The 13,961-nt window shown below is 42.0% G+C and overlaps 1 protein-coding gene across 1 annotated transcript in view; it reads right to left on the bottom strand.

The window, feature by feature from the left end:
* The window catches only part of xpr1a (xenotropic and polytropic retrovirus receptor 1a), a 73,856-nt gene that overhangs the window by 9,966 nt on the left and 49,929 nt on the right, over positions 1–13,961 (bottom strand). The window contains exons 3-9 of the mRNA XM_015971314.3: positions 7,819–7,920; positions 5,403–5,623; positions 1,622–1,771; positions 1,447–1,530; positions 853–934; positions 499–686; positions 192–371 (exon numbers count right to left, since the gene is read on the bottom strand). Of these exons, the coding sequence (XP_015826800.1) occupies positions 192–371; positions 499–686; positions 853–934; positions 1,447–1,530; positions 1,622–1,771; positions 5,403–5,623; positions 7,819–7,920 (1,007 nt within the window). The remainder of the gene's footprint in view (positions 1–191; positions 372–498; positions 687–852; positions 935–1,446; positions 1,531–1,621; positions 1,772–5,402; positions 5,624–7,818; positions 7,921–13,961) is intronic.

Below are 13,961 nucleotides of genomic sequence, written 5' to 3'. Positions count from 1 at the left end.
CAGGTGGCTGTATTGATCCCAGTGGCATGACAGTTCCTTAAGCAGCACTTCTTGAACTCTAAAGCCATGCAAATGTCCCAGTAGCTTCTGATCTTGGTTTTTACACTTGGAACCACCTGAATGTTGCAGGGTTTGACATAATCTGAAGGTAAAACATTTCTGATGCACAATACTTAGAGAAAAGCACTAACCAGTAGTTTGAGGAGCCAGAATCGTGATTTATAGTAGCAGGTTTTGAATGGGTTGATGAGGAAGAGCACCATGAAACCGTAAAGGACGAGAGGGTTGATCTGCATGGGGAGGTGGATGAACTCTGAGTAGAGACACGAGAGGATGCTGACACACCACATCACACCCAGGAAACCCGCAATCTGCAGAACAAAGAGGAGAAACAAAGACGGCTGAAGGAAAACTGCTCTGAAACGCTGCTTAAGTAACAAAATAAACAATGAATTTAAGTGGTTATTAAAAACAGACAATAATTCTGGTGAAAAAGACCTCAAACAGGTGTTGGTGTGAGAGGTTGTTTCTGGGATCGATCTCAAAGATGAGGACATGATTGACGCCATACTGTCTCCATCCATAGGTGTTAATCCCCAACAGGAAGAGGAACTGGATCAACAGGAAACCGCCCCGATAGATCCGCACCAGAGGCCACACGTTCTCATTACGGATAAACACCGCGCCTGACAGAACCACAGAACATTTACTGTACCAAGTATTTGATGATTCAACAATAAAATCTTCAGTAAAAAAAAACTGAAAAAAGAGCATAAAAATGGTAAATTTTAGACTGAAATTTAAGAGATTGGTCCAAATTTACGAGGACATTAAAATCTGAAGGATCCTTACCAGTGAGAACGAAGGCCACCGCAAGGATGACGAAGAAGCCGCAGTACAGACCGACCCGAAAAGTCGTCCAGGCCAAAGCCGGCTAAAAGAATCACAAATATAAACCACTTCATATGCATATGAAATCAAAAGCTCACACATATGATTTATGTACATTAATACTTTTAATGCATTGATTTTCATGCACTTGATGGTAAAACATGATGGTCTTAACAACCCAAGTCAGACATGACAGTAATTATCACTGGAGGAAGAGTAGAAATGAATTTGGAGGTAAAGTGGCACAAGTGGCTATTATTCCTTAATGATATCTTGTCTGTTCAACAACAGAAAAGCACTTATACAATCGATAAAATGGCTCTGATGGTTTCCTCTCAGTCTCTGAACATTATCTCTCTGACTTTCTCAAGAAAAAAAACTCCCACCTTTTTTGTATGAACCAACAAAATTAGAATACAGCAAGAAAAAAGCAAAATAAATAAATAAATAAATAAAACCAAAACTTCATACAGCATAGCTGAATACTGATAGTTACATTCTTTCTATTGAAATAACAGACATGTGTCTTTCCTAAGTGATTTTCTGTGTTCTGACCTGAGCTGCCCCAAGTGGGGGAACCCGCAGCCTCTTCATGGCCCTCTGACGATCTCCCCCCTCCAGCTCCGTGGTTACCAGCGACTGAAACAAACATAATGACATTTTTAATCCATTTTATGTCTGTTTTTGCATTAGAGCATATACAGGTGTTTGTTGTTTGTGCAGCAGGCACCTCGGTCTCGGTGATGAGCTGTGTGATCTTCTTGCAGGTGTAGAACGGGGCCACCTCCACGTGAGCAACACGCCAGTCGGCGCCGCGACTCGTGTCCAGGATTTTGTCATGTTTCTTCAGGATTTTTCGGAAACCAGTGAAGTTCAGGTTCTGAGGCAGGAGAACAAGGAACAACCCAGTATGACTTTGATTTTGTTAAAGACCAAGTTCACTCGTCTTGCCAATACAGTGGTCTCTAGTGTAAATGAATGCCTTGTGAGCCGATCTCTTTTGGGAGCTAGAAGTGAGCCAGAGCTGAGGTGAGCAGAAGACAGAGGGGCTTTGAGTCTTGTTTCTTGATATTCTGACATCTCGTCTCTGATTGGCTAACAGCAACACAACTCTACCACTGGCTCAGTTTGATTTGTAACATTAGGCATGTTTTCATTGTCCAAACTTCAGGGTAAATTCTGCGACGAGGAAACTGACCGGGAGATACGATGTCCCAGTCCTCTCAGCTGCTTTGACTCCACACAAAATCAGCTCTTTCAGGACTTTTCACAGACGTCAGTAGATCACAACTGCTTTGGCAGAGAGTGATGTCACTGATCAGCATCCAGGCATAACAGTAAATGTTTAATTCTGTCGAAGTATATCATAATGTAACACATTTGGAGGATGAGAGCAGCTGTGTGATGTAAAATGTGACGTTCGTTGACCGGAAGAAAGCTTCTCTGTGAGACAACAAAGCCCAGTGAAGTACGTTATTGTTCTGAGGGAAGTCCGCCATGTTTTTGTTGGGAGTTTAGTAACAGTGATTTTAAAGCAGCACAGTCACTGATTATTTTCTTTTGATTTCATTCTGCTTCACAAACAACTCTTCTAATTTTACTAATGCCGGTTGTTTTAGATCACATATGTCAGAGTCAAGGCCCGCGGGCCAGATGCGGCCTGCGGAGCATTTTTATGTGGCCCGCGAGATAAATATCAAAAATATATTAAAACTGGCCCGCTGGCCGATTTTACCGCAAAGACTTCAACTCCCATGATGCTTTGCGGCGTCAGCGCGGAGCCGACGTGCCCCCTCCTTTGTGTTTTTTCAGCGCCTGCTGCCGGTGTGCAGCTCCGCTGTCTCGGACAAGCTACACTCCTCTCACTCAGCGCCGAGTTCACTCAGCTATTTTCTGACATTGAAGCCCAGAAACGGAGATTCTAGCCGCTCAGTAATGTGTTCATGACTGAAAGAGAAAGTTTTCCAGCTAACTTCCAGACAGAGCTGATATAACTCCAGCGAGCAGCGACACGCTCAAACCAGCACGACTCTGTGGTTGTGTTTCCTCCCCGACACACAACAACGTGGTCAAGCTGCTCAGACATGTTCACCAGCACAAACCTATGTGAGCACCTGTTGTCATCTAATGTTGTCATTATTATGATGAAGATGAACAAAACAACAGGAGTCTCCTCCTCAGCTCAGATCAACCCCATGATGCAGGCTGGAACAGGTGAGCATCACAGTAAACCAGTGGAGCAAACTGAGCTTTAAATATGTTGGTTTTATGCTCTTTTTCTGCTCCAAAACATGAAAGTTAACAGGTGAGATGTTGCATTTTCATTTAAGATAACAGTATATTTTTATTTTGTTGTTGGCCCGTGAGAAAAGATTTAACCTACAGTAAACAGGAAGTGGAAAGGCTGCAGATAGATGAATAGAATAGAAAATCCCTTTATTGTTCCTCAGTGGGGAAAGCTAGATGTCACAGCAGCGATGACACGTATTACAGGAGAAAAAAAGGAGAATAAAAATAAGAAAAATGAATAAACAAGAAAGCATAAATCCTGAATAGATTTTAAAAATGCTGATTATACCACAAGTAATGAATACCACTGATGCCTTTTATTTAAAACTGACTTGCTCGTGTGTCATTTGGTTATTCCACATTCAGTGTTAATGCAGAAATAAGTTTGTTTCCAAATTTAAAGGTTCAAAATTGCATATATGTTGATAAAGAAAATGTGCAAATTTGCCGTCACTTTTTCAAAAATATTAAGTTTGGCCCTCGACTCCGTCCCAGAGTTTCATTTCGGCCCCGTGTGAGTTTGAGTTTGACACCCCTGTTTTAGATGATGTCTGCTTATGTAATTTCCCACTGAGTTACAACCAATCAGGGTGAGTTAACCAAAAGTTCTGCTCAGCTACTCCACCGGGCCATTTTGAGTACCTACCCTTGATCAGGTACACCAAAAGTGCCTGAAAACAGCCTAGAAAACGTCCGTTTTGCCGGCCCAGTGACACGGAGACACCTATTAATGTTTTATCTCCACATACAACATAAGTTTGAAGGAATTCTGCCATGTTGCGGGGTTGCTAATGCTAATGGTTAGCTTCTACTAGCCAAGCTGCGCTCTGCTCTCTCCTCGGCTCCTAAATAAACAACAGCCTTCCTCGTCGTGAGCCAAGAAGGGTGAGTCCATGAATTATAATTTTCAGCGTGATGTAGATCTGAATGGCTTTCCTGACCCGAGTGTTTCCCCGTCTATTTTCTATCGGCGGCCAATGCAGGAGATAGGTGTAGAAGACTGTTTTCACATTTCATGACTCTATCCACCAATCTGAGGCTCCCCACAATGGTAGCCGTGCCTTTGAGTCAGCCAATCAGTCAGCAGTGGGCGTGTCAGCCCGGTCTGGCTCCAGGCAGATCTCTTTGAGAAGAGTCAGGTTTCGCTCAGGAAAATTCAAGGCTACCTAAATGAGAAAACTCCCAACGCGGTCCAGGCGGAGTGGAGCTGATGCTAGTGTGTAAGGGCCACTAAACTCAGAATGACCAATTATGTATATATATTAACTCATTCACTGCCATTGACGACTAAAATCGTCATTTTAAATCCAACCGTTCACTTAGCATTTTTTTACTATGTGGACGTCGGAACGAGACCCCGCACCATGAGAACAAACATCTCAGCTCTAAAGCCGATCTTCATCCGCATATGTCACATGTCACGTGATCAGGAAGCAGAAAATCCATGTGCTAGGAGATCGTTTTGGGCCGCTGCTGTAAAAAAAGTGAGGCGCGAACCGGAAAAGCTTCTGCCGATCACAATTCAAAAACAGATTATGAAAGAACGGATAAAGCTCGAAACGCGCGGATTCTTCCCGATGTAAGAGGTGAGTCTCCGCTTTGTTTTGGTTGTTTTGGCGTTGACATCATCCTAGCGGGCAACATTCTCTGACTCTTAAAAAAACAGTAAAAACGGTGAAAAACGCTGGCAGCGAAGAGCTTTACCGATCAGGAAATGGCTGACAGCGAATGAGTTAAGGAGCAAGTCACCCCAAATATACTTTTTTTTCTGATAAACTATATAAATGTGTGTCTAATTTAGCTGTAGACACGTGTAGTCAATAGTTTTGCACTTTAGTGCATTTTAGTTATAATTTTCATTTTTCTGCCTTGTCAGGTAACAACTCTGCACTGCATTTGAATTTACATCTGCCATTGCTATTGGCTAAGAGGTACCTTAGAACGTTAGCTGGTACCATATGATGTCACAATGTTGTTGTGAGCCTGTGTGTGTGTGTGTGTGTGTGTGTGTGTATTTGTTAGCGGCTCTGCCATCTCGGTCTATTAGGCAACAGCATTTGTTGCATTTTTCAAACAGGAAGTGGGAGCGGAGTAACACTCTGGTAGGGGGTGACTTGCTCTTTAATAAAAAAAAATCAAAAACAAGTAAAGAACCGTTTCTCTGTGAACATGGCCTTTAACATTTTTTCCTCAACGTTTGCCTGAGTGAATGTGTAGAGAACCTGGTAGTTCTGGAGCAGGATGAGGCTGAGGTAGAACTCGCTGAAGGCTAGCTTCAGGTCCTTGATGTTGTGATGCTTGCTGCGCTCCTCCTGCGATAGGTGGAACATCGTCTTGCGTTTACGCAGGCCGGGCGGAGCGGTGCTCTCGCGCTGAGCATCCAGCGATGACTGCAGCTCATTCTGCAGTGTCACGTATCGTCTCTGGGCTTCGGCAAGCTTTTCTACAGAAGCAATGGTGAGATTAAAACCATATGAGGAACGAGTTATTAAGAAGGTTGCAGCACAAATGTATTTTAAAAAGCAACAAAAAGATATTTTTTATTGTGAAATCCTGTGTTCTTCTGTCAATCCCAGGAAGCTGGAGCACAGGGGCTGAGCTAATAAAAAGCTGCAGGCTGAGGAACCATTATCTGGGTCAGGGGGAGTTCAATACACCCAGAGAGGAGAGGAGAGGGAACACACAGGGCCTAAACAGTAAACTGTATTTCATTAACTTCTTTGACATTTCCATATGCCTCCAAACACAGATTAGCCCTCCTCTCCTGGTGTAGAACAATCAATCTAATCCAATCCCTCAATAATTTATCTCATTTAAATCCATTTTCTTTTTAAATAAAACATTTCCATACAGGACAATCTGGCTGAATGAATATGCCAGCCTGGCAGTCTGAGAAATCAAGGCCACAGTAGTTGTTGAATCTGTCATTAAATAAATAGAGTCACACGGCTGATGCGGAGGACTCGCTGGTGAATTTCACGCTTTGTCGCTCGAACTCACCCTGACACTTCCTCCAGACGTCACACTACCTGCTCCACAGGGCTCCCACGGCTCTTTATTGACATCTAATTTTACTGTAATCCTTCTGCTGGACTCGTATAATGTGAATGAACAATTCCTGACCACAATAAGAGGCCAGGAGGACACAGAGTGCCTGCCAAAAGGAGGCTTAAATTAAATCTGGAATCTGGAGAGCAGGCGAAAAAACCCAGAAGACTGTGTGTATTTAATGAAGCTTAAATGATTTATTGAAGCGTTTTGTTCTACCTAAGCTTTTAGAGAGAGGCAAGGGCTATTATTTATTTAAAAAAATCAGTCAACAAACCTACAAAAAATTGTTTTTCTATCTGAATTTGCCCAACAAGCTGCATTTATGGGCGATGCAGCAGAATGGCTTTAGGAGGTCATGGACCCCTTTCAGAGGGAGATACCACCACAGAGTGATGCGGAGGCAGGTTCCTTGTGAAGTCAAAACACATATATCTCTGTACCGCTTCTCAAACACACACACACACACACACACACACACACACACACACACACACGCAGAGAGAGAGAGAGCGAGAGAGAGAAGCCGGATTCAAATAAATCCACCTGCCGGACCAAAGTGAGCCATCTTTTGCTCTCCCTTCCTGTGTGCTGAGGGTAAACACACTGGCTGTGGGTGACAGAGACATGATGATGTTTTCATGCACAACAACCTCACACCTCCAATCAGCTGAGGAGGTGGTAACAGCAAGCCCGTCCAATCAAATCTACTCTGTTGATAAGATATGCAAACCATAACATTCCACCAGCTTTTGTTGTTTAGTGGAGAGGAAAATATGCATGTTTGAAGACCATTAATGGATCAAAAATAATGATATAAAAGCATGCCAGCTATTCTGATGAAAATTTCTGGTTCATAGCTATTTGAATCATGTTGTTAGCAAAGAAAAGTTCTTTCAACAACATGCGCAGTGACTTTGTTTGCGCCCTGCATCCATCAGCCTTTAATGTTCCCTCATCATTATGGGCTGCACGACATTTCCAGTGGACCTTGGCCCTCTGTTGACCCAGTTAGCCTGCAATTTGAAAAACATCCTGCAGAGGAAGCACTGCTTGTTTGCTGCTCAGCTCAAAACAAGAAGTCACCCTTCTGGTACCAGAATATTTTAGGGTTTCCATCTCAGGTTACACAGATTACACGTTCTCCTTGGCTCCTGGAAATACACACAGGCATAGCTGCTCTCCTAAACACAAAAATCATGAGCCCCCCCGCCCGCCCCCCCAGTCAAACGACCTAGATAATTCTCAGTCTTCTGCAATAAAATGTTTGAGAAAATTCGATATTAAGGTAAAACACATGTAAAAAAAAAAATTCCCATCTGAGTAAAGGTTTATGCCACACACAGAAAACAGTGCTGCCACATTGATGGAACACAGAGTGGTGTAGAGTGAGTTTAATCAGAAATCTAAATTATAACTATTAAATGGTTATACACTCTTTATGGCTAATTTTTGCAACTGGTTGCAGTTTCTCCTTTTCCAGAATGACATCACTACTCATGCTAAGGGGAACACAGATAGGTTTATTACAAACCAATTCCAGGTGGCTATAAAACTGAAACCTCTGGAGTGACAGGAGGTAATGGTTACCTGAGTAGAATGTGTTGATTTTCAGAAGCTCCTTCTCACAGGTCTGAAAGAACCTCTCCTCAAACTTTGCGTAGTATCTTTTTACCGTGTCTTCGTCTGCCACTGGAACCAAAAACAAAACAGAACAAACAAAACAAAAGGTTATTAATGGCTTATCGTCCAAAGAGACAAGAATGTGAGCCAGGATATGACGTGTTGAACATCTGGTCTTCACACCTAGAAACACCTGGGAGCGGGTCAGGCTGTTTATGAGTTTTCTATATATTAAAGTGGGAGGCACTGAAGGATGAAACATGCCACAGCTTCCTGGTAATTGACATTTATAGGAATACCATATAGAAATGGACCAGCATCAGATTTTCTAAGGTAATGTTCTCAGTTATGTGAAGCAGACATTTTATTGGCTGTGCATTTCTATTATTTTAGACTTGAAAGGTCCTCTGTACACATATTTTCCCGAAACAAGACATACATATTCCAAATTTAATTTAGTAAAAAGGTTGTATTATAGAGCAGAATGGAGTTTTTAATAAAACACTTTCATCATAATAAGTTGCATATGTTAACTGATATATTTAAAGTGTCAGTGTGTATTTTTCCTGGCGATAGGGGGCAGTGGATAACTAAATAATTGAAAGCAAGCAGTATTTTTTCCCCAACGGATGCCCATTAGGGTCAAAAAGCCCTGGGAAATAAACTTTAGCAACATAACAAGCACATCAGACTCCCTTTCATCACTAGAAACAAGTGAAGGGGTAAATGTGTAAAACAACATTTAAGAAGAACGAAAGCTTTGTAACCATTTGTTACATCAGTAAATGCATTTTGTCCTCATGGGCTCCCGTAGAAAGAAACGTAGCATCTAATATGGCGTCGCCCAGAGACTTAGGCTACGTTGACACTGTAGGCCTTGATGCTCAATTCTGATTTTTTGAGTAAATCAGATTTTTTGTGTGGCTGTTCACACTATGACTGAAATGCGACATCAAACTCTCTCCAGTGTGAACGCTCCGCGGCCCCAAAGCGACCCGCATGCGTAGAAGACAAGAAGTCACAGTGGAGCCGAAACCAGGAGCGGCAGAGTTGTGATATAATCCTGTGGATAAACTATCAGTGAAAACTTTCATGCCTGTTAATTCTTCCGTTTTGGGCTGAAAACTGTTTTAAAACTGTAAACTATTTTACTTCTTATTGCTGCTGTCTCCCTGAATTATTATTTACCGAAAATGTTCCCGTATTAATTCATTCACAGAATGAGACCCCCCCACCCCCACCCGGAGATGGAGACTGGAAAAATGCTTCGCTCCTGCAGCACCTCCCACTCCCGTTCACATTCTTTCTTGTATTTTTGATTCCAAAACCTGAAACAGGATATCCAGACAGACTCCTGAACCCTTCTGCCAGAGCTTCTCGTCAGGAACATCTTGGGAAAAACCTGACGCCATCCACACACAACGCTCACCTCCGCTGACTCTGTGACGTAGGCGATGGATTTAATGCGACATGACCGTTCAGACTGCAGTCGCTTTCAAAAACATCAGATATGTGTCACAAATAGTACCACATATTCAAGTGACACGGATCGTGTTTAAAAAAATCAGATCTGTGCGTTCAGACTCTCATAAAAAAATCAGATATGAGTCGCACGTGGGGAAAAACGCAGATTTGATGCGCTTTGCCTGCAGTGTGAATGTAGCCTTAGACCCGGTCCCATGTATTTTAGACCTAGTTTTAATTCATTTTCAACAACATTTTGATGGATATATCCAGATATTGGTAAAAACTACACATTGTCTCTTTAAACAAAAACAACAATCTCATATCTGATTGATGCTTTCTGATCTGTTATTAAACACCTAGAACATGCTGATTTTTATTTACTAATGGATAAAATATACATTATTTCTTGAAGGTTGATCTGGCAAACAGACGTCCATCTCTTCATGCCTCCCTTCTGTCTGACTAAACCCTGCATGTCTTTTTTAGGACGAGTCAATCCAATCAGTATTGATGCTCTGTCTCAAATAATCTTCTACCTCATTCACAACAGGATACCCAACACCTGCAGAGCTCAGGATGCAGCAGCAGGCTGGTGTAACTCTAGCTCAAAAAGATGCACAAATATGAACTACACCAAATACTGATGATGAGCAGCTCTTCACTAAAACTGCCCTGAGTGTGACAATAATGGTAAAACATCTGACAAACAACAAGTGATCCCTGCTGTTTGTCAATAACACATCTATATGTGGAGTCTCGGGGCTGCTGTTACACTGGAAACTAATGTAAAATGAAAAGGTTTAAAGCCCAAAAATACAAAAGTAATTGGTCAGAAATTCCATCATCAACAATAAAATAGAACAAACTTAAGTTGCAATTTCTGGATTTTCTATTTAACAGTAAAAAAGAAAAAGATGTCTCCAGGCAGAAAAAATCTGTCAATATTTCTGCACATGCAAGGTACACACACACACACTCACTTGTACATACACAAACTTTAACACTGATAAAAAGTGAAAAGAGATAATAAATGATAAGTTAAATCAAATTTTCAGCTATTGTAAACAACTACAACACTCCTGTACAAATGAAATATGATCTTAGTATAAACTAACATCAGACTTTTGGTATGCCTCTAAAACATGCAGGATAAATTAAAAAACGCATCAGTACAAATAATTATTCAACAAAACTACAAGTGGATAAGAACATTTTAAAAATCAATGCAATCCACAGCATGTTATCTGGAATAAAGACAAGAAGGAAATACATGAACTCAAGCATGAAATAACCTAAGGGTGGATTTTCATTTTCAGAATTAAAGGTAAATTTCGAGCCAAGAGGGATGCTGATGTCAGTATATGATCTAGCATAAAACTCAACTGTTTAGACAAATCAAGAAAAAACAGAGAAAGAACAAGATGATAAACAAAAAACAAAAACCAAAAATAAGGTGGTGGTGGTGGTGGGGGTGGGGGGGTGGGGGGGGGTAAGAGATTGTAAAAGTAGCTAAATAATGAAAACATGTAGAAAACAATTTTTTACCCCAACAATGGATGGGTGGGTGGGTGGGTGGGCTTATGTTTGCATGTATGTATGTGTGTGTGACCTGCATGAGCATGTTAACATGTAGGGGCGCTAGGCTAGCCAGCGTGCTGCTCTGACACAATGACTGATGTTAGCCAAACCTGCAGGCAGGAGAAAAATTACGCTGTAATTCAAAGTAAAAGGTTACATCGCTAATAAGAACCGTATTTATAAAAGATGAACGAAAGTGGTACAACAAACCTAGACACCAAGTAGTATGAACCAGGTGAAAATGAAAATAACACTTTTAATTAGAAAACAAAAAGATTATAAATCTGAGGGGTCAGAAGTCTACAGTCAGAACGTGTGACCATATATATATATATATATATATATATATATATATGGGTTTCCATAGACTCCAATAATAAGTTTTTGAGGTAAAATGGGAGGTGGCCACCATCGCCATTTTGACCTTGTCACAGGCTCTGTCAAGCCCAGACTGTTAGAGCCCTGCACTGAAGCCCTAGGCCCTCGGGTCGGCCGGGCCAATGACTGTGCAATTACCTCGGAAACGGGCCGGGCACCTTTATTTTTAATCGAATTCATAAAAAAAATTTGAAACACTTAAACCAGGGGTCGGCAACCTGTTCCCATCAAAGAGCCATTATTACCCGTTTCCCACAGTAAAGACAACACTGGGAGCCACAGCAGCCGCGGCGTTGTGGGCGGGGCCTACCCTCAGACAGCAGAGAGCTGCTTTAACCAATCACAACAGGTGACAGCAGTCAGTACCGGTCGCTCGTGTACATCAAAGTTATCTTTCATAAGACGATAATCAATAAAACGATTTATATAAAGTGGATCCAGAAGTTGTAGCCCGTCTCTGCCTACAATATTTTGATATTTTTCACCCTGTTGGTGGTTTTACTGAGCAGGTGCCACTTTTGTCATACGTTTCTTTTTAAAACATGTTTAGACTGCTCAGAATACAAATCCAGGCTCTGTCACGTTTGATTGTTGTAATTAAACTTTGTAGGTGGGGAAGGTCAGAAAAGGATCCGATCATTTTGTTTTTCCCTCATTTACAGTGACGGAGATAATGGCACAGTGCGCCTAGCTCTTGTGTTAATCAAGTTTAATTTTATCTATTTTCACAAGAAAACAAAACAGTTAAAAGCAGGGCTTGTGTTGACCGGACAGTTCCCGTATTTGACCGTTTATTTTGACGGAGAAAGAATAGAAAGAATTACCCCGACGCATGCAGACGAACTGACATTTTATTCTACGCACATCGCAGATGTAGCTAAATCACTCAAGAAAAGATTCCCATCTGAACATCTGAGCTGGACACTGCTCAGCGCAGTTTTGCTGTGTTAAAAAAAATAAAACGTAATGCAGTTGGATAAAACACACAGAATGAACATACAAGAGACACAAAGCTTCAATTTGTTATCTCTGTCATGCACCATGGTGTTATTATGTGTTGGAGAATATAATAATACACACAGGAGCCCAACAACAAGGTCTATAGGACCCAGAACTTTGTGCTCTAGCCCCTCCATGATCTGGATGAGAATCTACCAACTTCTGATTGAAAGCAGAGATCAATATCTATCATGCCGTCATGCCATTGCAACCAACTACAGAGACACTATGTATCCACACTGCAGCATGTGGTGGATGCTAGATGAAACCAATGTTCATTTTCATATGACAGTGTCTCTGTCACTACACACGGTAGGGATTCTCATTATTTCTGCTCTGGATCTAGATGGTGTCCTCTGCATGCAACACCTCTGTGGTCTGCAAAAGGAAGACTGAATCTGTCTAACCTCCAGAAAACAGGGTACGTCTCCTCCAGTCAATGTTAGAAGATCTCCAGTAGTCCTGGAAGCCCTGGGATTGAGTGTGTGTACTGGTGTGTGTGAAAGATTTAGGGTAAAGAGCTTGTTCCTGCAGCAGTGTGAGGCAATGCCCTCCTCCTACCCAGAGGGAGCTCGTTATGGACATCAACATGTTTCTGGTGCCGGTCCTCTCAAAGCAGAGAATTTATAGCCACTGGGCCTTTTGTTTTGCAAGGCATCACTTATTAAGGATTTAATTCAAAGTTACAGAAAAATCAATAAATGTTTTAATTAAACTTGACAAAATTTAATAACTAAACCACAAGTGTGCAGCCGTAAAGTAGACTTTTTCACTCCCAAACAAGCTTTTTAAAAATAAATTGTAATTTTTTTTAATCCGCCTGCTAATGCCTGTTGAAAACAACTCCTCAGAGCCCTTTGAATTGGCTGTCTTATCAAATAATTACTCAAGTCATCACACTGTTAAAAATAGCTGATATTAACCGTAAATCTTGTCTGGTTGATTGTTTTTATTCAACGGCTTCATGTTTGCCAGACAAAGAATTGTGCTGATAGCTAAAAAAAACTTTAGGTTACTATCGTAACCCCGGTTCTCTGAGTAACATGAGTGAGATGTCTCACTATGGGATACGCCCCTCCGCGGATTCCTCAGAAGCACTTATCTCAATACGCCAATCCTGATTGGCCAGTGACCGTGACGTACGCGTCCCCCTGCTACTATAAGTAGCAAGCGTCCCCACGCACGCACTATTCAAGATAAACACCTCTTCTCGCTTCGCCCAGCAAGAAGGGTTGTCTGGTGAGACATCTCACTCATGTTACTCAGAGAACCGGGGTTACGATAGTAACCTAAAGTTCTCTTTCTTAACATTCGTTTCGATGTCTCACTATGGGATATGGAGACTCCCGTATTGCCAGACAGCTTATCCAGCGATCACCAACCTACAGGGATACGTCTTGGCCCGCCAAAGACCCCACACTCAGAATCGTGTGAGTCATTGCAGGGACCGAAACATCAAGCTTATAGAAGCGTGCAAATGCAAGTGGAGAAGCCCAACTTGCTGCAGCACAAATCTCCTGGATTGACAGCCCCCGAAAAAGGGCCCAAGAAGCAGACAGGCCCCTAGTAGAATGGGCCCTGAGCCCAACAGGTGCCTGAATGCCCTGACGGGAGTAAGCCATAGAAATAGCCTCCACAATCCAGTGGGAAAGCCGCTGCTTTGTGACGGGTTTCCCCTTACGAGGCCC

Source organism: Nothobranchius furzeri, chromosome 8 (assembly GCF_043380555.1).
Source record: "Nothobranchius furzeri strain GRZ-AD chromosome 8, NfurGRZ-RIMD1, whole genome shotgun sequence".
NCBI classification, from domain to species: Eukaryota; Metazoa; Chordata; class Actinopteri; order Cyprinodontiformes; family Nothobranchiidae; genus Nothobranchius; species Nothobranchius furzeri.
The sequence above is the reverse complement of the archived record's forward strand: the minus strand, read 5'-3'. Positions and strand labels throughout refer to the sequence as shown.